Source organism: Panicum virgatum, chromosome 7N (genome assembly GCF_016808335.1).
Source record: "Panicum virgatum strain AP13 chromosome 7N, P.virgatum_v5, whole genome shotgun sequence".
In the NCBI taxonomy this organism is placed as follows: Eukaryota; Viridiplantae; Streptophyta; class Magnoliopsida; order Poales; family Poaceae; genus Panicum; species Panicum virgatum.
The window spans coordinates 49,948,322-49,974,483 of record NC_053151.1 but is presented as its reverse complement, the minus strand read 5'-3'; the positions used below and the strand labels follow the sequence as shown (position 1 = coordinate 49,974,483).

Below are 26,162 nucleotides of genomic sequence, written 5' to 3'. Positions count from 1 at the left end.
GACCGGTGAAGTTCCACGCTGCACGTGGCCGCTGCTTCAGGGGAGCGATCCGACGCTTCACGAAGTCTCCGAGCACATGCCATGAGGTGAGGCCGCTCTCTGCCAGCGACCTGATCTTGTCCAGCACGGAGTCGAACTCCGGCTGCAGCGACGGCTTGGCCCTCCAGGATGCCTTGTCGGAGGCGGGCCCCTCGGTCGGCAGGGTGAGGCGCTCGTTGGCTTCGGTGGTGGCGATCACCCAATCCCTGCGCCACTCCTCCCACTTCCCGCCAGCCAGGCCGGGAATGTAAGGAGTCACCAGGTCACTCCTCACTTGGAAGTAGTACCCTCCCACCTCGTCCTTGCTCCTTCCGGATCTCACCAGAATGAAGAAGTAGCGGAAGAGGATGACGCAGGGCCGAACTCCCACGAACATCTCGCATAGGTGCACGAAGATGGACGTCAGGAGGAGGGAGTGCGGCGTCAAATGCTGAAGTTGGAGGCCGAAGTCTTCCAGCAGCAGCAGCAGGAACGAAGAAATCGGCAGTCCCACGCCAGTGGAGATGTGCGAGATGAATAGCACAAACTCCCCGGCGCGGAGGTTGCCAAGGGGAACCGAGCCTGCTCGCACCCCCCAGCCGGTCTCCTGAGCACTCCATCCCAGCAGACGGCGCACTGTGTTCAACTCTCCCTCGGTCTGGTATCGGCGGGGGTGAACAAGGGATGCCATTGCTCAGTGGAGATGAGAGGCGGCCGGCGCGAGGGAACAAAGGGCAAAGGAGGCTCGAAGGCAAAGGGGCGCAAAGGTTGGAAGGGAGAAGACGAATGCGGGAAAGTAACCGCGGAATGCGGTACACCCCATTATAAAGCCTGACTCAACCGGCGCGCCCCGGAACCGTCGCTGGAACCCAAGCGACGTCCGCACCTAGTGTTAGCCGCCCATTCCATGGCAAGGGGGCCCAGGCCCACCTGTCAGGGAGAGCGGGTAACCAACAGAGGTGAGAAAAGGCGGAAGCTGAGCTGACGTGCGCACATTAATCGCAGGCGTGGCCGAGCTTTTCGGGAACTGCGCCGGTGGTAAATATTTCGTTTACTCCGGCCGCAACAATGCCGAGCGTCGCGCGCATGACTAGGTGAACCACTATTATGCGTGGGGATCGTGAGTCAGTAAGCCGTTGCGATGTGATGAGGCAGCAACCAGCCCAATGGGTGGTCAAAGCCGGTCAAGACCCCTGCGGAAAGGAGCTTCAAGCTATATAGAGCCAAATCGCAGAAGTGGCCCCACCTGTGGGTTCGTACCTCCCCCAAGGTGGGCCCGGGGGCCACTGTCGGTACCCTGCAACAGGGATACCCACTCTTACTGCAGCAAGACAGGACCCACGTAGTTATCCGTAGCTGCGCGGGAAAGACGGAGTAACCAGGCCCCACAGGCCAGGCTTTTCCCTCACCAGGCCAACGGCCCCGGACCGTTCCCCGCCTGAGGATGGGTCCGGTGGCGCCACGTGTCTCCATGGAAGGGAAGCTCCGAGCTGACCGCCGAGGCCTCGGACCCCCAGAGGGGTCCGGGACCTCCTGCGCCCGTCCGGACTCCCCTCACCGTGTAGGGGTCCGGAGCCGCCACGTGTCCCGGAGACGTGGGATCGTGCGCGAGCCTTCCGCAGGAAGACTCGCCCACCTACCGCATTTAATGCGATGGACAAGGCGTGCTCTGCCGCCGCGGTACACAAGACAGCCTTTTGTCAGGCCCCGCTGGCGCACCGCGTATTACCAAGGAGCACAGTGCAGCCGCCTGAGCCGCGCCCGCGCAGAGCCCGTCTGCCGCATTAAATGGATACGACGGCACGGCACTTTTCCATCATGCCACCTACGCCGCTCCCTACACAGCCGTTCAGCTACGTGGCAGGCGATGCTACTAGCTACGTCAGGCTCCGTCTCGACAAGACAGCGCCAAGACATGATGGACGAAGGGCTCCGGGAGCAGGCAAGGGAATCCAAGAGAGAGATCTCCTTTGCCTGCAACGCCATAATGTATGAACAATCTGTTATTTTATATTGCATCGTTGGACCCACCTGTCGGGGATCCAACAGCCGTGTATGCACCCCCTTGAGATATAAAAGGGAGGTGCCCGCTGTGCACAGGACCATCTCCACAATCCAGACTCAAGCTCTCGCAAACTTCTCACTCTCGTGGGAAGGCAATACAACACACAGTGGATGTAGGGTATTACGCTCCGGCGGCCCGAACCACTCTAAATCCTGCTGTGTTCATCGTGTTCTTGAGTGAGATCGATCTAAGACTAGCTAACCCCCGAGTACACACCCTCTGGACTAGGGCGGGTGCCTTCCGCCACCCGGCTGTGGTTTGCAGCACCACGACAATCTCTTTTGAGTTCATTGCATTTGTCAGCCAATGTCACATTAGCTTAAAATGCGAATTAAACGTCTTTTTCATTCTTGGATTTTTATTTTATTTTATGGTATACACAGTTCAGTAGTGACTCTATATTTTCTTTTAGAAATGTGTGTGGGACCGTCTTATTGAAGGTAGGACTGGCTTAGGCTGGGCAAGCTGCCTATAATGACCTGCACAATGGTTTCGTGGACCAATCTGAGAAGTCCAACTTTTTGACTTTTTGCATGTGCAATGCCATTTCGTACCATATTTTTATTATGCTTACACAATGTTAAATAATTCGTGTACATATACTTCCCATGAATACCTGCGTATTAAATTATTGTTATACATAGCTTTACAACAACAAAAATACTTTGGAATTCCTGTAATGATGCCCGCAGCAACGGCGGGGTTGAGTAGTTCTAGTACGTCTGATTCACACAGTTATTCTCTTTTGCAGATAGTTGATTGTATAAGATACTCAGTAGAGGATGTGTACCCCTTCTTTGCCATACATCCTAGTTCCTGTAAGGCGGCACTGCAAAGTATCACAACTTGCCCTCTTCTGTTGGTTTTCCATGTCACCAGCAACTACAATGCATATGTTCAGAAATTTGGCCAGTTGCCTATTCTGAGCTATGAGAAGTTTGAAGAGGGGAGAATGGAAGGCCATGCAGCGTGTGGCACAGGGTATGGAGTCGAAGAAATAGTACCTTTCTGGGAATTTATGAACTCAGCTGGCAAAAATTTCCCAACAGGAGGGTTTGGCCGAATTTTACCACACGATGTGTACCACGTGTATGAACACAAGGGTATTAAAGTAAGACGACCAGCCCGCCCAAATAAAAGATCTAGAGAACGCTTTGAAGATGGTGATGATTCTGATGGTGACCTTCCTCCTAGGAAGAAGCAAAAGAAACATGAAGTTTACTTGATGCACCAAGATTATGTTATGCCCCCACATATGCCATAGGTTTTCTATCCTGCTGACTAAACTCTGATATGATGCACTTGGGTTTGTATGAGTTTTGAGAACCAGGTTTAGCACTACATGTGCATTGCACCGTCTTTTCTTTGATGTCAGATCATTTTTGTATCGCGTGCAAGCTACAAATGTATTTCATCTGTGGTGTTGAGAAATACACAATATATAAGCAAAATTCTGTATTGGAACAAACTTTGATGGGGACAAAACAATATTATTATTCCCCAGTCTTCGCCTTTTTGGCATTGCTACTCTGCCTGCAATTTATTAATCGCTTTTAAAAGCGTGATCTTTCTGTCTCAGTTACACCTAATGTGGAGTTTGGGGATGGTATGTTAACTTAAACATGATGGCATCCCCAATCTGAGAACCTGCAACTTTACCAAAATAGCCTGGATAGCTTTAATTGGATATTTTATCTCATACGTTCATTTCATATTGGAAGCTGTGTATTCGTTTGGATCACTTTTAGACTGGCCTCACACTTCAAGAAACAAATCTAAACTGCCTCTATGCCTAATCATTAATCCTGCCACAGTGCCTCGTGAACTTGTTCTCTCTCAAGGTCAGCAGTTTGGAGGTACCAACCGATCTTTTTACTTCTGAAGTCGAAATGCTGCTAGGTGAGTCACCTGACCTGTTGCCGGTTAATGAAATATTGATGCCTCCCCAACGGCCCAACCACATGAGCAATGGCAGAAAGATGGCCACCCTCAATGTAAGAGAATAGAATTGGTATAATGGATTGATTGTATTAGCTTGAGGCCTCGGCCGATATATATAAAAGTAAAGACTTGGGGTGCAAGGCAACCCCACCGGATATGTATGGCAGTCCGGATACAATATCTAAACTACCAAATATACTCTAACATCCCTCCGCAGTCAGAGCGGGAGCACTGCAGACGGTGAGACTGGAGGAGAAGCCGAAGGTAGGAACCGACGGACTGACATCCCCCCGCAGTTGTAGCGTCGGCGCAATGCGGATGCTGCGACTGGAGAGAACCGACGAGAAACTCATGCGGATGGTAGCCCTTTGTGCCGATGTCGAAGAAGCCGAACTGGAGCAAGTAGCGTGGTCGAGGAAGTCGTGCGTAGGGTAGCCGTGGTCGATGGTGAGCTGTCGAGGTCGCCGATGGTAAGGAGCCGCACAGGAAGCCGCGGGCGCACTAGGAAGCGCCATGGTGGAGGCGTAACGGAGACGACGCTGGAGACGAAGATGGCGACGCGTCGAGGCAGTCGAAGAGAGAGTCGATCCCGCAGTCGACGCAGACACGCCATCGAGCGACACATCCCCGGGTTTGCCAGACCCGTGAATGCATCGAGGACGATGGCACGCACCGGTATTGCCAAGACCGGACGTGCGAGGGAGAGTGCACCACCAAGACGCCGTTGTCTGAGGGACCAGCAGAGAAGGCCTCCACGACGGGCGCAGGCGCAGAAGAACTGCGAGGAAGAAGATGCCGATGCAGCCCGCAGTTGCTGGAGTAGACGAAGGGGTAGAAGTGGACGGCGACGAGGTGGTGCTGGACGAAGCGACGAGGTAACCCCGGACGATCTGGCGCAAGGCCTGATGATCCGGAGGATGCGGCGGCGGAGCTCGAAGAAGGCGACGAAGAACTCGAACAGCTCGGTGAAGACCATGTGCGCGCAAGGTGTGCACTGACGTAGTCGTAGACGATGTCGAAGATGCGGTCGAAGTGGCCGGCGTGGACGAAGTCGAGGACGTAGTCGGCGGTGGTGAAGATGCAATGACGAGGAACACCACAGACTGTACTGCTGCTGCCCGAAGAGGCGAAGCAGCGACCACCCTCCATACTCGGGGAAGAGGCGCGCAATACGATGACAGGCGTCACGGGAGCCAGTGGATCGCGCATGTCGGCTGATCAAACCGAGTATGCGCGAGGCGAGACGACGATGGGCGAAGTTGGTGGAGGCGTCCCGATCGGTGGAGGCGACGACGAGCCGGCGAAGATCGACGTGCGGACGAGGCGACGAGGTGGGCGGCACAGATGGGCGTCCCCTAGGGCACCGTCCATGTCGCTATGCCGCACAGTCGAAGACGAAGAAGAGGCCGGTGAAGTCGATGCTGATGTAGAAGTAGAGGCGTGCGGTCGACGGGCGGTGGGCGACTCAATCTCGAGCAGTGCTCCAGTAAAAAACAGAGGAATTACCAAAAAAACAAATCAGCAGCAGCTCGTGTAGCACCTCTGGGTGCGCGTAGCGCAATCCTCTCAATCTCCTCTTTTTCCTTCTCTCCCGCCACGGTCAACGACCGCATCTGAAGCGGAAGAAACAGAGTGAGAGAGAGGGACGGCGGACGGCGATGAGGGAGGCGGGCGGCCGGCTCCCTGCGGCGGCGCTGGAGGTCCTGCGCCGGGCGGCTCCCCGGCGGGAGGGGCCGCAGAGGGGCGGTTGAAGCCAGGCGGCTCCCTCCCTTGCAGCGGCTGGAGCCCGTGCGGGGAGAGGCGGCTGGAGCCCACGCGGTGAAGGGGCGGCGCCGTCATGCATGCCGCCGGCGACGAGGTCGACGCGCTGTGTCGGGGCCCCTGCTGCCACCACGGTAGCACGGGGTAGGGCACAGACGCCGGAGGAGACTGCGGCTGCCACCACGACAGCGCAGGTCGGTGTCGTCGACGACAGCTTTCATGGCGGCGGTGGCGAGGTACGTCACGATCTGCTGCTGCTAGACGGGAGGACGGCAGCGGATTAACTCGATCCGCCGCGATGGAGGGCGCTGCCCCCGGCGGAGGTCATGGGGGACCTCCCCGGGGGTGCGCTAGGAAGCCGTCGAGGGGGCGCCCTGGATGGGAGCCGTGGGGACAGCTGGCGTCGCGCAGGAGGCAGGAGGGGCGCCGGTCGCTAGGGTTAGGGCAGCAGAAGATAGTCTAAAATCTCAAACCCTAATCTCGTGATACCATGTAGGAGAATAGAATTGGTATAATGGATTGATTGTATTAGCTTGAGGCCTCGGCCGGTATATATAAGAGTACAAGACTTGGGGTGCAAGGCAACCCCACCGGATATGTATGGCAGTCCGGATACAATATATAAACTACCAAATATACTCTAACACTCAACCTGTTTGAGGACACTGAAATTGATGTAAGGTAGGATGGTGATTTGGACCATTGGGCGCTTGCCGCTTGAGCAAGAGCAACCAGATGGCACCCAGGCCACCAAATCTCTCAATGATTCAGGATCTCTTCTTTCCTTATTAATTATTAGAAGCATAGGAAAGTTGCGTTTCATTTCATTAAAAAGGAAAAAATTTACAAATAAAAGGTCACAAGGCCCCCCGCCCCCCCCCCCCCCCCCCCCCCAAAAAAAAACAGAATCACAACCGTATAAAAGCAGTTACATGGCACCCACAAAATTTAACGACCGGAGCACCCATGACCTAGGGAGTCCAGGTTAAGCGACATTGATAGAAGCTCATGGAGCGAATGGGCTCCAGCTGATCACCATAGGATACTCACATTTGCTACTTATTGTAGGACCATAATTACACTAGGATGGGCACAATCGTATCCCTTGTGCAAAATTTTTTTTTGAACCATTCCTTGTGCAATTGCTCCCAGGCAATTGAATCCCTTGCACAATTCGCTAGGGATGTTTCTGAGAGCCAAACACAGCCAGCTTGAATGCTATGTATACTCCCTGATTATAGCTTGCCATGTATACTCCATTGTATCCTTGTATACTCCATGTATACTCCCTGATTATACATGTCACCCCCTCACTAGGGTGTGGAGTGTTCCCATAAGGCCTCGTTACGAGACATGATTTGTTTATTTGCAAATGGCATGAAGCAAAAGGTACACAGTAAGCAATCAGAGCGAGCTTCATCATCGCAACCCAAGTATCACACAACCGCGTCCGCCAACACTCAACTCCGTAGTTCCAAAATCTCTCCCCCCTTACGGGTTCCCAATGATATCACTCTGTTCACTCTCAAATTTAAGCACACAAAATAAGTTTTCTTCACTTCTTCAGACCGTAGTATTGATTTTTCTTAAGATCTTAGCAGTTCTTGCATAAGTTGCCAGCATTTGGTACAAGATGCATTTGCATGTTTAATTCGCATATCCTTTTTTGGCAGCATGGAACTTCTATCAGCAGTTTTTTAGCAGCAACAAGCATAGCAAATGTCTAGGAATTTTTGCCTAGAACAACGCAGACAAGGCTTGAAAGTATTCGTTCGCCGTTAGTCTCTTCATTTTGACCAGAAGTTGGTGGCAGGACTAAATAACATCAGTTGGCTAGCATGTTGTTCCGCTTTTCTCCATGGCAATGATCCAAACACAATTATTTGGTCAATGGGCCGTGATATTTAAATACATAAGGGGACTGCATTCAAACAATTCCATAACATAGACCAAATTTTAGTAAAGTACAAGCCAACAAGAAAAATATAAGTAAAAAACTATGGGATAGGGCATCTACTTTTTGTTGACACACGGGAATGCGCTGTAGTATGGCATTCTAGTAGAGTTATGTCCACCAATGAACTGATCACCTTTTGGGTGTTTAATGCGATCACTGCAGGCATGACAACGGTCGTAGTCCATCTTATTCCTTATTGATTTCTTAATATCCCGTTTTATCAGGTGGCACCCACCTACAAAACACCACATTTTCCGAATATTAGCCAAAATAACAATCGACACAGAGAAAGCCAAGGCCCTACAACCATACATTGAAACCAGTGAAACATAGCTCGTCTCTATTTGAGATGTGGCATAATGTTTTTAACTATAACTAGATGAAACAAGAATCTTGATGGACAACAAATTGAATATTTACAGGAAGAAAAGAGTACATAGGGTTTATTTCATTACTGTAATTTAGAAAAAGAATGAAGGAACTCAGCTCGATTGACATTAGAAAATACATCAATGTGAAGATCACAATTGATTGAAAGACATATAGACAACTCATCAGCCTTTCAAAAAGAAAAGGTGCAAGAGATTCTATGTACACATCAAACAATATTCCCTAATTGCATAGCAATTTTAGTTCATATTTGTGCACATACTTACATTAAGTTTATAATTTAACAGGGTACATTAAGTAGTCAACCACCCGGGCCTACTGGCCAAACAAAATATCTTAGCTGCTTAAATATTAGATCAATTGCGCTTTAGTTGTCCTAAAGCACCTCCAGCAGCAACACAGCCACACTATCACCGGACAGTTCAGGATATAGAGAAAGGATTAAACATCTATAAATAAAAAAATCTATAAATATGATCAAAGTATATACAATATGCATATCCATCAAAGCCAACATTACAAATCCAATGAATCATACGTAATGCAGGGATGTCATATGAAACCAGCAGTATAAATCTAATGGATCATATGGAATGCAGCCATGCAGGAACCTCCATATATGAAAAAAATGAAGGACATTTCCAACAAACTGAAACTGGCATTTAAATCAAGGCCACTAAGCAAAAAAAAATAATAGCCATCCATAATGCAATTGCCAATTTAAACAAAGTATAAAGGTGTTAAGCAACTACATACCATAACAAGAACCATCTATGGTGCACACATTGACAACCCGCATAGGCTCAGCAGTCTCATCCATCTGCAGTTCTGGAACCAGCATGAGCTCAGCGAAAAACAACCTCTTGGTTGCAAGTGACGTCACCTGACCCTGTGGAGCTGCTGTGAAGTTGACATGGCCATACGTCACACCATCATGCTCAGTGAAACACTTGGATAGAAGAACAGTTGCCATCACAAACTTATGCTGCAATATTTAAGGAATATTTAGTGAGTGAAACATGTAACATGGCACAATGGGAAATGGCAAGACGTCAAGAAAGCTTTGCAAAAATGTACCACTCTCTTGGAGTTGTAGTGCTTGAGGGCAAGGGCGGCAAAGTGGCGTGCCTGAGGGCAAATCTCATGGCCAGTAAGGCATTCTTCCATCTGCTCAGCGGTCAAGTCTTCTTCACTGCAAGTGAAAGGAGTATGATCAGTTAGTTTGATTGGTACCACACGGCCAAACAGTAACAACAAAGCCCAGTTCACGAGATGGAGGCAACTGAATAGATGAATCATCACAAGCAAAATGGATTTGAATTATAGTTCACCTTCACAGAGAGATTTTAGTTTTTTAAACCTAATTAGTGACTCTCCATCTTTGATCCTACTTCATGCACCTTTTATATTTTGACGCCATGAACACCATTTTTCTAGAATGTGACGCTGGACTAAATTATTCTCTACTACTTTCCCTTGCATCCTTCCTCTCCTTATTATATTTTGGCGCTACCTCTCTTTCCAGCAAACCAGCGCGACACTGAGGCAACTAATTTAGCAAATGGAACTGAAAGGAACTGATATGAATCAACAGCACTTACTGCGTATCACTTGGTGGCGGTGTGGGGCGGAAGATCACATTGCCATCGGCGATCCAGCGAATGTATCCCGGGAACTTGTTCTTGAAGTGGCGCCATCCGGCCCGATCCTCCTCGGAGAAACAAGGCTCGTCATCCGGCATATTCTCCAGCTCCTTGGCGAATTCGAGCATCCGCTGCTTCCCCCTCTCTGTCTGCTCCATCACCTCCCTCGCCTCCGCCTGTGTTCTTGCCAAACCCGGCTTAACCAAGTCCACCAGACTCGGCTGCGACGGGGGCTGAGAAGCAGACGCGACGCGTGGGATCCTCCTCCATCGCCCCGGTGTCCTCCGCCTCGCCGTCGTCGAGGAGGCGCCAAGCGAAGGTCCGCCCCCCCGAGGGACCTCCTGAGCCTGGAGGAGCCTCCAATCCACTTGACGATGCCGATTCCGATACCGGCGCCGATACCGGTGGTGTGGGTGGGCGACGACCGGTGGTTAGGGTTTCGTTTTCCATGTTTAGTTGGTGACGGAGGTGGAGGAGGAGGCGGCCGGAGCGGAGGCGGAGGCGCAGACGGAGGCGGTCGGAGCGGAGGCGGAGGCGGAGGGAGGCGCACGGCCGCACGGGGGCACTGGCTTCTGCGGCGGCTTGGGTTGGCGAGGGCGACGGGCGAATGGATGCGGGTCAATCGGAGGATCTGCGCGGTGGGGGTGAATCGGAGGACGAGCGCCGGCTGACGGAGCGAGGGCAAGCGGCGGCGCAAGCGGGTATGGGAGCGGCGCTCCTGCGAGCCTGGGAAGGGGATCGAGGGGCGGCGGTGTAGGGTCGGTGTCACGGGGGTGGATGGGGATATGGGTTTTGCGGTGGTGGGCCGGCTACGGTGAACATTTAGGTGAACAGTACGGAGTCGGAAAATTTTGTTTGCCAAAACCCTTACGTCCAAATTTTTTGGCCCACCCGAATTTGTTCGGGAACTAAACGCGGCCTAAAGTGATAAATAGACCCGTCCTTGTTTGTGGTACATCTATATTTAGAGGATTCATGATAATTAAAACATTCTTCACCAAATTTAACTCTCATATCCACCTCACAAACTCTATTTTTGGGAAGCACCCAATCTTTGACAGGGATGGCAGGCCGAAAACGCCGCAAAGTGCCGTTCATTCGCGAGGACGCGCTCCACTCTATCATTTTTTTTTTCACCGACGACGCCGCTTACCCGCCCACGCACCTGCCCGCGTCAATCACGCCGCCCTGCCCCCCTTCTCCTTCCCCGACGCCCCCTCCCCCACGCCCGGCGCTGGTCTCACCCATGCCGTTTTTTTTCCTCCCCTCACTTCCCTTTCTCTGCGCTGGTGGATCTCCCCCATGTGCGGCCTCCTCCAGCGCCGTCGCCGGGATCTGCCGTGCCGCTCTCGCGCGCGACGCCTCCGGGGCAGCCTCGCCATGCCGTGCCCGGCACACCGTTGGGGTCCTGCCTCGCGTGCTTGCCGATGCGGAACTTGCTCCACTGCTGGCTATCCTCGCTGCTCAGGTCAGCCATGCCTGTCTCCCTACCTCTCTCTGATCGTGATTAATTATGAAATTTAACTCAGGTAAATCTTCATCTATACACTGCAATTATATTAACAAGTCAATCATTTGGAAACCCTGTGTTTATGAATTATTAAGTATATATGGTTTAGTTGTCTTTGCTGCCTTTGTGATGAGTAAACTGTAGTGCCCAAACAGTATCTGTGTCAAGTAGAACTTGGCATTTCCCCTGTGTTGAGATATGTAACTTTTAGCATGTGAAGCCCAAGATTTAGATGGACTGCAATTTAGATGCCTTTGATTCTAATGTCCCCGTCTTGCAACATTTTTTTGTTTGACTTGATTTAATGCTCAATTGACCACTATGTCTTTTCTAAATATTATTTATTATTTCACATGTTGTACCTTTTCAGGAGCATTATGCTTTCTGTGAGGTGAATTTCCTCACTATACATTAGCTTAGAGGATGAAATATCATTTGATTGGTCTACATGTGTCGGCAATGTATTTATTTCTCCCTTTATTTCTCCCTGTCAGCATTGCATTGCAAGGAAGTGTCGGGACATCATGAAAAGCGTAGAGGGGTGGTATTCTACTTGCAATAATGTTTTTTTCTACAGATTTTTTGTTTCTATGCATTGAAATCGTTTCTTTTCCTATTGAATGGGTGGGCTAAAAAGAGTGTTTGGCACTCTACATTGAGATATACCGTGGAAAGATGACTTAATGTGCAAAATTCACTTGAGTTGACTTAATGTGCACTTTTAAAGTCATGTTTATTTCTAAATGTTTGTTTTTAGATTTTTTTCCCATATGTTAGTTTTTGTATAGGTTTAATTATACTTTTTCAGATCTTGGGAACATATGGCACTGATAATTCAATCTTATGAAGTTCTTTTTTACCTCTTCATTTATATGCTACCCAAACTTGGCTCCCAAGACTTAACTGCGTGTAGGTATATGCATTGCAACAATCATAGACAAATTATTGAAATACTTATGATTGTAAGTAGGTGCAGATATTTGATTAATCAATTCTATAAAAAGCAACACATGATCCGAGAAATTAACCAGCGTATTTCATGTTTTAACCATGCTAAATTTATTTATGATAGTTTTCAGTAGTTATTTGATGTCATCCAAACTATTTTTAAATAATTTAACTTTAAATATGTGCCACCATTTCCATCCCTTCGTCCCAAAAAACATGCAATCATGGTGTATAAATTTTGTCCCAAAACTAATGCTCACTTTGACCAAAGCTGTTAGCTCGTACTGGTAATCTGAACATAGGGTAAGTTCCTGTAGAAAAAGAAACAGCAATAGGGCTGCATGCAGGGACGTGGAGCAATTCCGTCCACTCATTCCAATCTTCCAGAAGAGTCTCGCACTATTGCACAGGCATGAAAGGCAGCCATTGCTGTGCCGAGTACTACTATACTCATTTTTTCCATGTCTGATGACGTTTGTTCTGCAAACCAGATAGTTTGAACATAACTGTACATAGGGGCATTTAGGTAATTTCACTACCAGCATTGGTACAGTTAATAGAACGCAATGCATTATTAGAAAAGCAGTTGTGTTCGTAGCGGTATCATGTTTCGAACATATTTTTATAATTATATACTTATACATTCCATTATACACTTTCTTATACATGCCATTTACCTATTTTTATAATTATATTTTTTTTTCATGTTTCGAATATTTTTATCTATTTTCACCATAATTGAGATCTCGTTGCTTGTTTTCACCATATATAGTTTCTTCAAAATGTTTGTTGCAACTAAAATTTAGTGTAGTTATTTTTTTCGTAACATTATTCTTTAAACACGTGCGATGTCGCACGTGCACCCTACTATTTGTGAAAAAACTCTTAAATTACTCCATCTTGTCATTCTAAGTTCAAAGGCAAGTCTGGACCTTTCTCTGCTTCTCGCTGCTAGCCGTCGGCGATTTTCGGCCGCCGTCTTCAAGCTCCGTGAGCATAGCAAATGGGAGATGACGCCATACAGTTGTTACCTTCCCTGCTTGGTTCCCTCTATCCCTCCCTCCCTCTCCCAGGGGTAGGGTTTCATTTAGTTCAAATGCCATCCATGGTGCTCTGTCCGTCACTCCGTCCAAGTCCCAAATGCCATCCTATCACCGTGATTTAGTTTAAATTATTCTGAAATGCTTCAATTCAGTTCACAAGCTTTTCATTTATTCTGAATATGTTCGACTTGCTACAGATAACAAGTAAGAACATTCAACATTGAGTATAGAATTCTGGAAAAAAAGTTTACATATTAGCTGACGCATGCAATCACTTGGCTACCACATGTTAATAATTTTGCTTTCCTTTTTATACTTGTAAGATAAACTGAACAAAGCACTCTAATAATTGCAAAAGAAATTGATGCAACTGTTGACGCAATTTATAGCACTGATCTGTGACTGAGTCACATGTCTTCTGAGATAAATGTCCATATACTAGTTACTCAGTAAAACTGTGGTTTTGTGCACTGCATTCATTTAATTTCTTCCTTAACTATTGTATTGGGTGGAATGTAATTGAGTGACTGAAAGTAAGCACTGCCTGTATATATTTTGATTGTTTTGTCTCCCATGTGAAGGCACTTGTTTGGTGATTCGGTGGAAAACTTGTCACTTAAAGAGTTGAAGCAGCTTGAGAGCAGCCTGGAGAATGGCATTTCAAAGATCAGGGCAAGGAAGATAAGAATGTATTAAGTTATCCAATCCAACCATGCATCTTCACACAAACTAATCATAAACAAAGGGTACGGTGTTCAATTCTTCAGATAGTACTTGTTTTTTTCTAGATGGTTTTGTTTAAATAATTCTTTAAAATATTATGTAACTGTGACCGCTATGTTATCGTCGATTCTGATCGCAAAATTCTGTTTCAGAGTGAGCTGCTGTCTGCAGAGGTCAATTACATGGTCAAAAGGGTAATACATACATGTCAGCTATATACCCTTGTCACTTCATTCATTTTGGCTAATCCTGTTTGGATTCATTCCTTTGCATCAAATATTGCTGAAACTGCAGGAGACTGAGCTCCAGAATGACCACATGAACCTCAAGACTAAGGTATGCTTAACTGTCAGAATTCAGAAACAAACTTTTGTTGCATATATAATATAGCTACCTAGCCTTAAAAAGTAAATAAAAAATCTTTATACAGTATTAATCCTGAAATCATGCTTTTCATTTGTGCCGATCACTCTGTCCATCATCTATGTCTGATCTGATTGAGGAGGGAGAGCAGCAGCTGCAGCAGGTGACCGTGGCGCGGTCTGCCGCCATGGCAGCGCAAGTGCGGAGCTGAACCCATTCTTGGAGATGGACACCAAGTGCTTCTTCCCCGCCGGCCATTTCGTGGGGCTGGACATGAGGTGCTTCTTTCCAGGAGGCTTGCAGATGCTGGAGGCACACCGCCAGATACTCACCACCGAGGTCAACCTCGGCTACCAGCTGGCGCCACCGAGCAGCGACGGCATCAATAATCCTCATCAGTTCTAAGCTGCATGAGGAGAGCTATTCAGGCGAACTGTCACCGATAATGGAAGCTGGCAGTTTGTATTGTAGTGTTAAACAATTCAACCAGATCAGTATTGTAGTATATTTTGTAAATATCTCTGTACATGCCACATGTTAGTCTTACCATATCAGACTGAATAAGGCTAACGACAAAAATAAAATGTGTTGAGCTCGCCAAAGTCCAGGTTGGTGCATTTGTTCTTGTAGTTTGCTTATGACCTCATCCTGCAAACACTGAACCATGTTTGCTATATTGGAAATTATATAAAATGATTAACACTCCTGAATATGTATGAGAGACAAAGATATATTGGACCATGTTTCAGCAGCCTAGGAAGTCTAGTGCCGAAAGGAACCAAGAATGGTTCAAGGACATCATGAAAAATCAACTTGTATACATTCCATAGTTCCATGTATTTAATTATAAAAAGTCCACACGAGCAGCTGCATGCATATTAATTACATTCAGTAAGACAATAATAATGCAGTAAGCTAAAGTGTTATCTATATCAAGTTACATACCCATCTGTTTGCTTAGGTAGATTTTGTTTCTGTACGACTTCCCAAGAGCCAATATTTTGTGGTGCGGTGGGGACGGTGTTTGCTATAGAAGCGATCCCATTTATCTAAAAGAACAGTACTCATAAGTTGTATACAACAACAACATAGGCTTTTTTTCCCAAGCAAGTTGGGGTAGGCTAGAGATGAAACCCGAAAGAAATAAGTTCAAAGTTCAGACACATTGATAGCTAGTCTCTAAGCGCTCCTATCCAAAGCTATCTCTTTAGAGATATTCCAATCCTTAATGTCTCTCTTAAACGACTCATCCCACGTCAGTTTAGGTCTACATCTACCCCTCTTTACATTATCGACCCGCTCAAGAACCCCATTACGCACCGGCGCCTCAGGAGGCCTTCGTTGGACATGTCCAAACCATCTCAGCCGATGCTGGATAAGTTTCTCCTCAATTGGTGCCACCCCGACCCTATCCCGAATAACTTCATTCCGGACTCTATCCCTCCTTGTGTGCCCGCAAAACCACCGCAACATCCGCATCTCTGCTACACTCAATTGCTGGACATGTCGCCTTTTTGTAGGCCAACATTTAGCACCATATAACATCGCCGGACGAATTGCTGTCCTATAGAATTTGCCTTTTAGCTTTTGTGGCACCCTCTTGTCACAAAGGATGCCAGAAGCTTGCCGCCATTTCAACCAGCCAGCTGAAATTCTATGCCTAACATCTTCATCAATATCGCCATCCTTTTGTAGCACCGATCCTAAATACCGAAAAGTATCCTTCTGGACCACCACTTGCCCATCTAGACTAACGTCTCCCCCCTCATGCCTAGTCGCGCTGAAATCGCACATCATGTACAATACTCATAAGTTGTATATTTCAAAAAAAAATACCCATGCAATATATAAAAGTTTGCAGCTGTGAAAACTTTTGAACAAGCCTCTTCAATCTCCTTGTGACATGTTAACAGAACAGGCACTGACTGTGAAGCTCCACAATCTAACCCAGCCTCGGTTTCTCTAAGACGGGAAACACAATTTTCATAAGTGCTCAACCAAGTCAAGAAGTGACATCTGTCTGTCTAGGTGCCTGTGAAGACTAGAATTGAGACTTTCACTTCTCTGGTTCGTTTTCATACCAAGGAAAAGCTTCTCAAACTGAAATGATGCAGACCATAATTTCTTATTGTTGTGCATCATTCTTAACCAATGGCTATTCTTAGCACTTTGGTGCTCTGCAAGGAAGGCATTCCACCTTTGCTCAAAGGTGGCAGGTGAACTACCATAATATATAAGTGGTCTGAAGGCTTCCACGGCTTTTTTGCTAAGATGCTTCGGCAGATTTTCCTCCACATGCCATGAACAAATGCGATGATTGACACCTGATAGCACATGCCGGATAGCTTTCAACATGGAGTAGTCACCATCAGTGATTATGGATTGTGGCTTCTGCTGACACATTGCTTTCATAAACGCACCAAGCATCCATACGTAGGAATCAAGATTTTAGCCAGATGGTGATTGGGGACGTTTATTGAAGAAGCTATAGAGTCGATTACAAAAAGTACTAGTTTGAAAGGCTTGTTGGAATTGATCCGCTACGAGATTGACATTATACGCTAGAGAAGCACCTGAAGTACTAAACAGAATAGGTATTAGTTTTGTGCTCATCTGAGACGATCCCACAACCAAATACAGTTGTGCTTCTATGGTGGTTCATCCCAACAAAGGGAACAAAGGGCATCTTATACCTGTTCATCCGGTAAGTACTATCAAAGATGACGACATCACCAAATGATTGATAGTCCATACGAGATTGGCTATCACACCAAAACATGGTCTTCAGGTGTCCATCACTATCCATTTGGTAACCATAATAAAAATCAGGATCATCCTTCTGCCTACTCTGCATCAGACCTAACACTGCCATTGCATCACCATCAGCTATCCTTGATCTCTTGTACCTAGAAGAGAAGTTGTATGCATCCTTCCTAATGATGCCGACTTTACCATATCCACCATATCTGCATTGAAGAACATCCATGATGACATGCTTACGGATTCCAACTCCTTCCATTGCCATGATCTCTGTTTTCTGGAAATCCTTCATTTTCCGGTGAAACCACGGGAAGGGAACTTCATCTTGCGTAGCTAAGCGATGGTTGTGCTCGTCTACAAAATTTTGCACATACCAGACTCCCCGGGATCGATCCAGTTTAATCTCCAGTTTCGCCTGACAATCACACCGAGTTAGTGCTCTGGGTCTACGACTGCAAACCTCCTTATCAAGCCATTTGGCATCTCGCTGTCCTTCTCTAGAACACAAGAAACGCCTAAACAATAGTGCTCCTGACCGCTGCGCACGCCTCACCTAAAAAGAAAGCCTTATCCCTTATCCCTTGCATACTTATTATAGAAAAAGAAAGCCTCCGCCTCAGATGAAAAGGTCTTTTTTACTATATCCCAATACTCGTCCGATGTAGTGTGCCGATCTGCAGCATGTGACATTGTCCTAAACATTTCCTCGTCATAACCACCATTTTCATCTTCCTATATACACACAAAGATGGAGTATGATCAGAATGGATATATGAAATTTTAGTTAATGTATGAACAGCAAACACTAAAAGGGAAAAACACAATTCGATAATTGATTCTGTCATTTTTTTTACCTCCAATGATGATGGATATCGAGCGGGCAATATGTTATCATCATCCCAACTGATATCATCTGTGGCCTCAAGATGAAAGTCCAATTCCTCCTCATGTCCAACTTCACTCCTGTATAATAGCAGAAATCAGATCATATTACACTTGTAAAGCATTTATCATTAAGAAAAAAACATTTTCCCATGTAGCAGGAATTAAACCTAAAGTCTGTACAGCAAGGACATGGTTCTCAATACAAGAGAAATAGAAAGAGGGAGAGCTATGCAAAAATGAAACAGGGCCACTTCAAATTAGACTAAGAAATACTGCAACACCCAATAACTAAACTAACAGGTGTTATTCAGTGCTGAGCCAGACTGCATTCTTTTTAAATGACAATTGAAACGAGCAACAAGCATATTTTGAAGAAACTGGGCACGCCAGATTATTTGCCCAGTTCCACTTTTCAGGAGCCTTTATTCCTACTTCATCAGCCAAACTTTGCCCAGAATTATTCAAACTTTGAAAGACAACTGTGCTCGTGCAAGCCAAATTTGCCAAGATTAAGGCCTACATGCCACATCGTTCAACAGGACCCGTTGGAAAGAAATACTAATCATCCATTCATTCAGAATGAAAAGACACGAATTATACATTACAGGATAAAATCCTAACACAACCAAATGAAATAAAACTGCCGCAAAGCTATTAAATCACCTATGGTAACCTTACTAGCTTCCAGCCAGGGATGTAAACTGCCCTTAGCAGTCTATTATTAAGCATAAAACTTGACATGGCAAATGCAGCAGCCAAGTCAAATTGCAGACTACAACAAAGATTAACAGAGGAATGAGGATGAGCGATCATGGTAGGGGATACGAACCCAGATTGCACCACAGACATGGAACAGCGTCGCCTGGAAGTGAAGCAGCCTTGAACGAAAATGGAACGGGGATGAGGCGTGTGCTACTGTAGAGTTCGCGGTCAGGGGTGCTTGGGAACCGGCGGACAGCGTGTCTGTCACAGCCCTGAAAAAAAAAATCCCCGCCGGGCCCACTCGTCAGCTGCCTCCTCTCTCCCTCTCTCTATTTCCCTCGCCCGCGCCGCACGCGTCGCCGCCGGCCATCCTAGGGACACGTGCCGGCCATCCTTGTGTTCCGTGCCACACGCCAGCCATCCCCGGCTTCCGTGCCGCCCCTTCACTCTTCCCTCGCTCCCTCTCCTTATCCGCGTCGAGGCCGACCCCCGTTCTCCGGCAAACCCTAGCTCCCGTTCCCCATCCCCATTGCCGCCGCCGCCCCCGAGCTTCGTCGCCGCCGCGATTCGCCGCCGCCAGTGAGGTGCTCCCCAATCCAGTGCACGCACCACCTAGCCCACCCCCTCGACCGGTTTGGGTCCTCACCCGGCCTCATCCCCCTCCCTGCTGGGCTCTCAGCGGAGCTCGCCGTCCGCCGCCGCCTAGCGCCGTCGTGCCGCCTCCTCGTCACCCCTCCTCGGCTGCGCCGCCGCTGGTGAGCCTCGCCGCCGTCACCTCCATCCCGTGCATGCTCCCTTTGCCCCGCTCCGGCCCCGCCTCTCCGCGCCGCATCACGCCGCCGTCTGCCGGCGCCGCCGCGCACGCGGTGTCCGCGCGCACCGCGCGGCGCGCGCGCCGTGGCCGCGCCCCGCCGCAGGTCAATGCCCTTGGTTGGCCTTGACTCGGGCCGGTGGGCTGCTGGCTAGCGGGCCCCACCCGTCAGTGCCTGCGGGTGTGGGAATTCGGGTGCACCTAGCGATTTCGGTTAGGGTTTCTTTAAGTTTATTTGAGCAGCAATCTTACAAAATCCATAGAAATTCATGTATAGCTCCAAAAATTATGAAACTTGTTTTGTTGGATTCCTCTAGCTGAGATATACTTAGGAAAAATATTGTTTTGCATGTTACTTTGTTGTAGATTTATCTCTAGTTTTATCTTGCAAAAGTGAGTTTATTGCTTAGTTATTTGTATACTGCTTGAAAAATATCAAACCAAATTTTGTTAGACTCCTTGTGAGGTGTAGTTTTCAGTGGTGCAACTTGTTCACTTGTTTCCTTGTTTCCTTGCTGTTCGTTAGGGTTTCATTTCGATTTCGTGCTTGCTGTCCAAAATGTGGTTTAATATAGAACTTTGTGCAGGAAAGTGATAAAATGGCAAAACCAGTTTTGTTAGCTTTGTTTTCATGCCTTGTAGCTAAGATAATTTTCTTGGATTTGTTTAGTTTAGTTTGCATTCCTTTTCTGATTTATCTTTCTTAGAGTAGCTGAAAATTGATCTATTTATGGTTATTTATAGGAAAAATTTTTTGCTGCAAAACCAGTTTTCTTGAGTTCTTTGCATTGTCACCTGCATGCTCAAATTGTTTTTTGATTTATGCTTGTTGTTTAGTTCGTTTCTTAATTCTTGCATCGCATTCATGCATTTTAGTGACCGAGCCGTCGGAGAACGAACCCGTGGATGCCGCCGAGTCCGTTGAGCCCGAGCCTAGAGTCCTGTTCGTGGTCGAATCTGAAGTTAACCCAGGCAAGCAGCTAAGCATTTTCCTTGCACCTATTTAATCTGATTTAGTTAGCTATCTCACCGGGTACTGTTGGGTTATATATTATGTATGTATTGCATGCTTGTACCTACTTTGATACATTCTCCTTCCTTGATTCATTTATTCATATCCTTGGCACTAGTTAGACAGTTAATAACTTAATCTGACTAGATGCTTAACCCTGCTTAGAATACTCATTTTGCTTGCTAGAAAGGATTGGTTTGGAGTATCACACTTACCCGTTTATCCTTGATCGCACTTGAGCATCTGGGGCAAGTGGAGTGCAGTATCGAGATTCGAGCGGAATGTTAGGGCCTAGAAAATGAAGTCACATGGGCATAGTCCGCTTGGATTGATTAAGGACCGAGTGGACGACGTCGGTTTTGAGCATCTTTCCGTGCTACCACATATCCAATATAATGGAACGGATAAGCCAATTACCTTCCTTGACTTGATCATTGATGTGCAGTCCTAGATACGTGGCTACGGGCTATGCAGAGAGGCTTAGTGTGTCCCCAGGTGGACCTATGTGTAGAAAAGTTTAGAGATGTCTCTGGTGGAACTAAGTCTCTACTCGTAATCTAGGTGTGAGGTTCAATGATCGAGCCATGTTGGAAACGGTTGTCGCGAGTGCCCCCTTATCCAACTTTGGCCGGTTGGGTGAGTTGCATGGTCCTTGCGTCGTGTGGGTAAAGTAGTACACCCTTGCAAGGTTATAACCAATTCGAATTGTCGCGCTCTCGGTTATGAGCACGCTCTTTAACCCATGAACTCCTCATAGATTATCGTTTATGATGAGAATGGTTCATGTTACAGCTATGAACAGTTATAGTTTATATTACTCTCTTAATCAACTAAAATTGTTTGGGGTTGGGCAAGATTAATTAATTCTGCTAGGTGATAGTGTAGAGAGCTAATGCTTGTGCAATAATTACTTAACCTTAAAGTTTTTACTAGAGTCATTGCATGATCATTGTATATGTAATCGTGTAAGTCTTGTGAGTACCTTTTGTACTCAGGTTGCTTTCTAAACCTAGTTGCAGGTGAGCCCGAAGTGGTGTTTGGCCACTTCTACTCCGCTGATCCAAACGCGGGGGAGGAGTAGGTCGTGGTGGCTGTAGTGATGTCCTTGAGCAAAACATCATTACTTTAGTAAGTGCTTATCGTATCTGAGCTTCGTGAGAGTATGTAAATGCAATAAACTTTATGTTTCTGTTTAATATGACTTTCGTGAGTCCAAGGCTTGTAGTGGAACTTATTTGAACCCTCCTATACTGAATTTGTAATGTTAAGCTATGAACTCTGGTAATATAAAATTGCTCTTTGTGGAATAATGGCAATGTATTCGATTGTAAACGGTATGTGCATATGCTGATCTTGAGTGTATGTTGGAGCAAATACCGGGACTACCGGATTTGATATTATTTTAGATGAATGACGTGTCGGTGGACGGTTCTCACAGTGTGGAACCCGTCCTCCTTGCCGTCGAGGCCGCAATGGAGGGAGGAAGCCGCAGGCGTCAGCGCACCTGACGGAGGGAGGGAGGAAGTCGCAGCTGCCGGCCCACCTGACGAGACTGGATCAGGCCAAAAAACCGCGATGGAGACAGGGAGACGCCGCCGCCGCCGCCGCCGCCATACCCCGATGAAAACGGATCGACGCGCGAGGTTGCCGCCGCCGCAGCCGATGAATCGGATCGAAACAAGGTTGCTGCCGCCGGCCGTCCGACCTTACTCGGCGCAAGGAAAACGCAGCGGACTGCGTGGGGTGGGGGCGGGGGTTAGTGTGCCACGGCTCGATGGAGAGAGGACGTCGCCGCCGCCGCCGCCGGCCGTCCGACCTCCCCTACGCAAGAAAAATGGATCAGCGGAAAGAGTGAGGTCAAGAAAAATGGATCAGCGGACAGAGTGAGGTCGGGGAGGGATGGGGGGCCAGGGTTTAAAAAACCGGTGGTACTGTTCAAAACCGGAACAGTAACACAAAAAAATTACTTTTGTATTTTTAGATTTAGAAGCCTAAAATATAAAAAACCGGATCCGGTTTTTCATCTCGGACCGGACCGGAAACGGGAAAAAATCCCGAAAACCGGCGGTTACCGGACGGGAAGTGAAACCCTGTGGGGGGCACGGTGACTTGAGTTTTTGGGCTTGGATTTGGACTTGGCCGGGCTTCACACGGGTAGGGCCGGGCCCAAACAAAATCCAATTGAAAAATAATTAAATTAAATTCCAAGTGCTTTAAAATTCGTGCAAATTTCATGAAAGAGACCACCAGAACAAAACTCAATAGTTGAACGCATTTTCTCAGAGGAGCACCCAGGCCCAGGGAGATCACAGAGCCACAAAGACTCCACCTATAAAAAAAAAGAAGAGAAGGAAATACCAAAGCAGCTCCAGAAACTTTGGGCTCGTTGGCAGCCAAGGAAGAGGTGCTGGACATCCTCGACCTGGCCACAAAATGGGCAAATTCCATCATTGTCCGCGCCACGGGAGTTGAGTCGGGTATTAGTGTTAAGCTTGCTGTGGTGGAGCAGCCAGAGAAAAGATTTGCATCAGGGGGAGCAGCATTGTGCCAAATGCGAGCTGAGAACACACATCGTCAGGGAGGTGGGAGAAGAAAAGCGAAGTGGTAGATCCTCGAGCAGAGCGTCGATCAGGAACCGAAGGGTGAAGAGCAACAGCGTGGAGCTACTCACGGAGAGCAAGGAGCTCCGACGTCGCCGAAGAAGTTAGGCGGGGACGAAGAGAAAGGGACAGCGAGTCAGAGCTGGCGGTAAGAACCATAGCGACTGAGGAATTTGGGCGAAAATAGTGCGAGAAAAGTGCAGGGAAGGTGGTGGCCAAAGGGCTCTCGCCAAGCCAGTGATCAAGCCAGAAAAAGGTTGCGTCACCAGAACAACAGTAACAACGATATCTAAGCGAAAGGGCGGCAACCCATCCAGTATTCCGCGTCAGACCGCAGTATTCCAGCTGTACTAAGAGGTGAACCAAGAATGCCACGGCGCCGAAGAGGGAGCGAGGAGCTTGGAGAGGAATTTCTGCAGAATACATTTGTTATGCATGTGCTGGTCAGTAATTCCAAGCCCACCCTTGGGTTTTGGGAGGCAAAAAAGTTCCCAGGGGGCCTTGCAATCTGCTCCAGAGCAAGTAGTTTTCCCGGTCCAAAGGAAGGCGCGGCGCTTGGCATCAAGGGTCTCGATTACCCCTTTAGGCAAAAAGGATAGAGCATATAGCATAGATAGGAAAACTGGATAGGACAGAGCAAACTAGCACTTCTCGTCCACTTTGGTTGAGAAGGTTACCACGCCATCCTGCGAAGTATTTGTCAAATCTGGTGATCAAAGGCTGAAGGTCACATTGATGAATTTTGGTGGCAGTTAAAGGAAGGCCAAGGTAAGGTTGGGGAAACGTAGAAATAGGACATCCAAGAGTAGAGGACATCTGAGCGGCCACATCCAGGGGAACATTCATAGGGATAAATGTGCTTTTCTCAAAATTAATGTGTAAGCCCAAGAAAGCGGAGAAGGAGGAGAGGATTTCCTTGAGACAGACAAGTTGACACAGATCCCCCTGCAGGATGATCAAAGTGTCATCCGCGTATTGGAGAGTGGGGCAAGGCAGGTCGGGGGAAAGGGGGTGGCACAACTAGCTGCGTAAGGAAGCCTGACGAATAAGTTGCTGCAAGGTATCAACAATAAGGATGAAGAGGTAAGGAGAAAGAGGATACCCCTGGCGCAACCCATGTCGGCATTGAATCCAACGACCGGGTTTGCCATTGAGCAGGACGGGAGATTGGCTGGAAGCCACAAGGTCAAGGATCCACTGACGCCAAAGGAGAGGAAAGCCTTTCGCAGCCAGAACAAAATCAAGGGCATTCCAATTGAAGGTATCAAAGGCTTTGCGGAAATCAAGCTTCAGGACAACCGCCGGGGCTTTCCTTTTATGGCAGGATTGGCTAATGTCAGCAGCATAGACAAAGTTCTCGGAAATACTTCACCCTTTGATAAAGCCAGTCTGATCAGCATGAATGAGAAAAGGAATGAGGGGTTGAAGGCGTGAGGTGAGAGTCTTGGAAGAAAGGTTGGTGGAGGTATTTTGCAACGAGATGGGGCGGAAGTCATTTGGGGAGCAGGCGCCAGGCTTTTTTGGAATAAGAATGAGGTAGGACTTGTTAACACCTTTGAGATCAGCATGGCGGGCAAAGAAATCAGACATGAAAGGCATAATGTTTGGCATAGAGAGATCCCAAAAGGATTTGTAGAACGCAGGCCCAAAAACCGTCCGGTCCTGGACTGGCGTTGTTGTTCATACCAAGCACCACAAGCTTAAGTTCAGAGGATTCAAAAGGGAGAATTAGAGCTTCGGCTTGAAAGAAATCAAGGGAGGAATCCGCAAAGAGTCCGCCCATGTCAAACGACACGGTGGAATGCCCTGAGCTACCAAGAAGATCTTTGAAAAAATTAAAGAGAATACTTTCCTTGCCTGAGTGGCTGAAAACAGGCGTGTCATCGACCCGCAGGAGCTTTATGTTGTTACGCTGGAGCCGAATGGTAGCACACTGGTGATGGTAGGCCGTATTTTCATCACCAGAGATGCAATGCCGTACTTTGCCCCTTTGGCGCCAATAGGTAGCGCGATTTGCAATGAGCCGGGAAAGGGAGGAACGAACAAGGCGACGACCGACGAAGAATAAGCTCAGAGAAGAAAAGAGGGTGTCGTTCCTCAATAAGATTGAGGAAGGAAATCACAAGCTCACAGCTTGCGATAGAGACACCCATGGGACGAGAACGCTTAGCCCATTCTTTAGCCGCCACGTGAACACGTTTGAGACAAAGGGACAAACATTTTGCACTAGAGGGGCTCTGATGGGGACCCACACTAGTCCAGTTGGACATCACCAGAGTGCGGAAAAAAGAGTCGGAGAGCCAGTGGTTGTTGAGACGAAACACAGTCGGCCGAGTAGTAGAAGAGGCTGAGAGGAGGATGGGTACATGGTCAGAGGTAGCGCAGTCCTATGAGCGCAGGTCAGAGTCAGGAAGGACGAAATTCCACTGGGTATTGACTAGCGCTCGATCAATTTTAGCGAGGATCGGGACAGGTTGGTTGTTAGTTCAAGTGAAGCGGCGATCGAGAAGCGGGATTTCGACAAGGCCAACATCTTCGATCCAAGAGTTGAACATATTCGCTTCCCTCGCATCAAGATTTCCGTTCGATTGCTCAGAGGAAGAACGAAGCAGGTTGAAGTCCCCGACAACTACCCAAGGGCCAGAGATACTGGCGGCCACGGAGGTAAGCTCAGCGAGAAAAAAACAGGTTTGTCGAGGCTCTCACAGGGGCCGTAATCATTAGTAACATGAAAGAGAGGTCAGATGTAGTAGAGGAGAAGATAGTAGTCAGGAGGAAAATGAGAGAGAGAGAGAGAAATTGGCTGCAGACCAAGCGGTAATGATCCCGCCCGAAGCACCAACAAAGAGGAGAAAGAGGAACGATTGTAGGTGAGTAGGGAGGAAAGACAACCCCTTGAAGTAAGAATGTAAGATACAAGCTCAAGTTTGGATTCCTGCAAGCACACAATTCCAGGATTGATAGCAGTGTGGGCACACTTAACTTTAGAACATTTTTCATCTTGGCCGAGACCCCTAACATTCCAGAATA

The 26,162-nt window shown here is 47.6% G+C and overlaps 2 protein-coding genes and 2 long non-coding RNA genes across 5 annotated transcripts; 1 reads left to right on the top strand and 3 right to left on the bottom strand.

Moving 5' to 3' along the window:
- Positions 1 to 7,614: 7,614 nt before the first annotated feature.
- On the bottom strand, positions 7,615 to 10,555 carry LOC120682748. The gene is made up of 4 exons (XM_039964751.1): positions 9,734 to 10,555; positions 9,210 to 9,324; positions 8,889 to 9,117; positions 7,615 to 7,977 (listed from the first exon to the last, which is right to left on the bottom strand). Exons 1-4 carry the CDS (start codon positions 9,931 to 9,933, stop codon positions 7,799 to 7,801), a joined length of 723 nt encoding a protein of 240 aa, XP_039820685.1. The 5' UTR covers positions 9,934 to 10,555; the 3' UTR covers positions 7,615 to 7,798.
- Positions 10,556 to 10,979: 424 nt separating this feature from the next.
- On the top strand, positions 10,980 to 14,979 carry LOC120681859. Of its 2 annotated transcripts, XR_005678113.1 has the most exons (4): positions 10,980 to 11,243; positions 13,858 to 14,022; positions 14,152 to 14,193; positions 14,294 to 14,979. It is a non-coding gene; the product is annotated as an uncharacterized LOC120681859 (long non-coding RNA). The 2 variants fall into 2 exon arrangements; XR_005678112.1 differs by lacking the exon at positions 10,980 to 11,243 and having other exon boundaries at positions 13,264 to 14,022.
- On the bottom strand, positions 14,321 to 15,440 carry LOC120681860. Its single transcript, XR_005678114.1, has 2 exons — positions 15,308 to 15,440; positions 14,321 to 15,229 (listed from the first exon to the last, which is right to left on the bottom strand). It is a non-coding gene; the product is annotated as an uncharacterized LOC120681860 (long non-coding RNA).
- A 790-nt stretch (positions 15,441 to 16,230) lies between these two features.
- On the bottom strand, positions 16,231 to 17,671 carry LOC120681858 (protein FAR1-RELATED SEQUENCE 5-like). Its single transcript, XM_039963502.1, has 2 exons — positions 17,056 to 17,671; positions 16,231 to 16,935 (listed from the first exon to the last, which is right to left on the bottom strand). Exons 1-2 carry the CDS (start codon positions 17,412 to 17,414, stop codon positions 16,917 to 16,919), a joined length of 378 nt encoding a protein of 125 aa, XP_039819436.1. The 5' UTR covers positions 17,415 to 17,671; the 3' UTR covers positions 16,231 to 16,916.
- Positions 17,672 to 26,162: the final 8,491 nt, after the last annotated feature.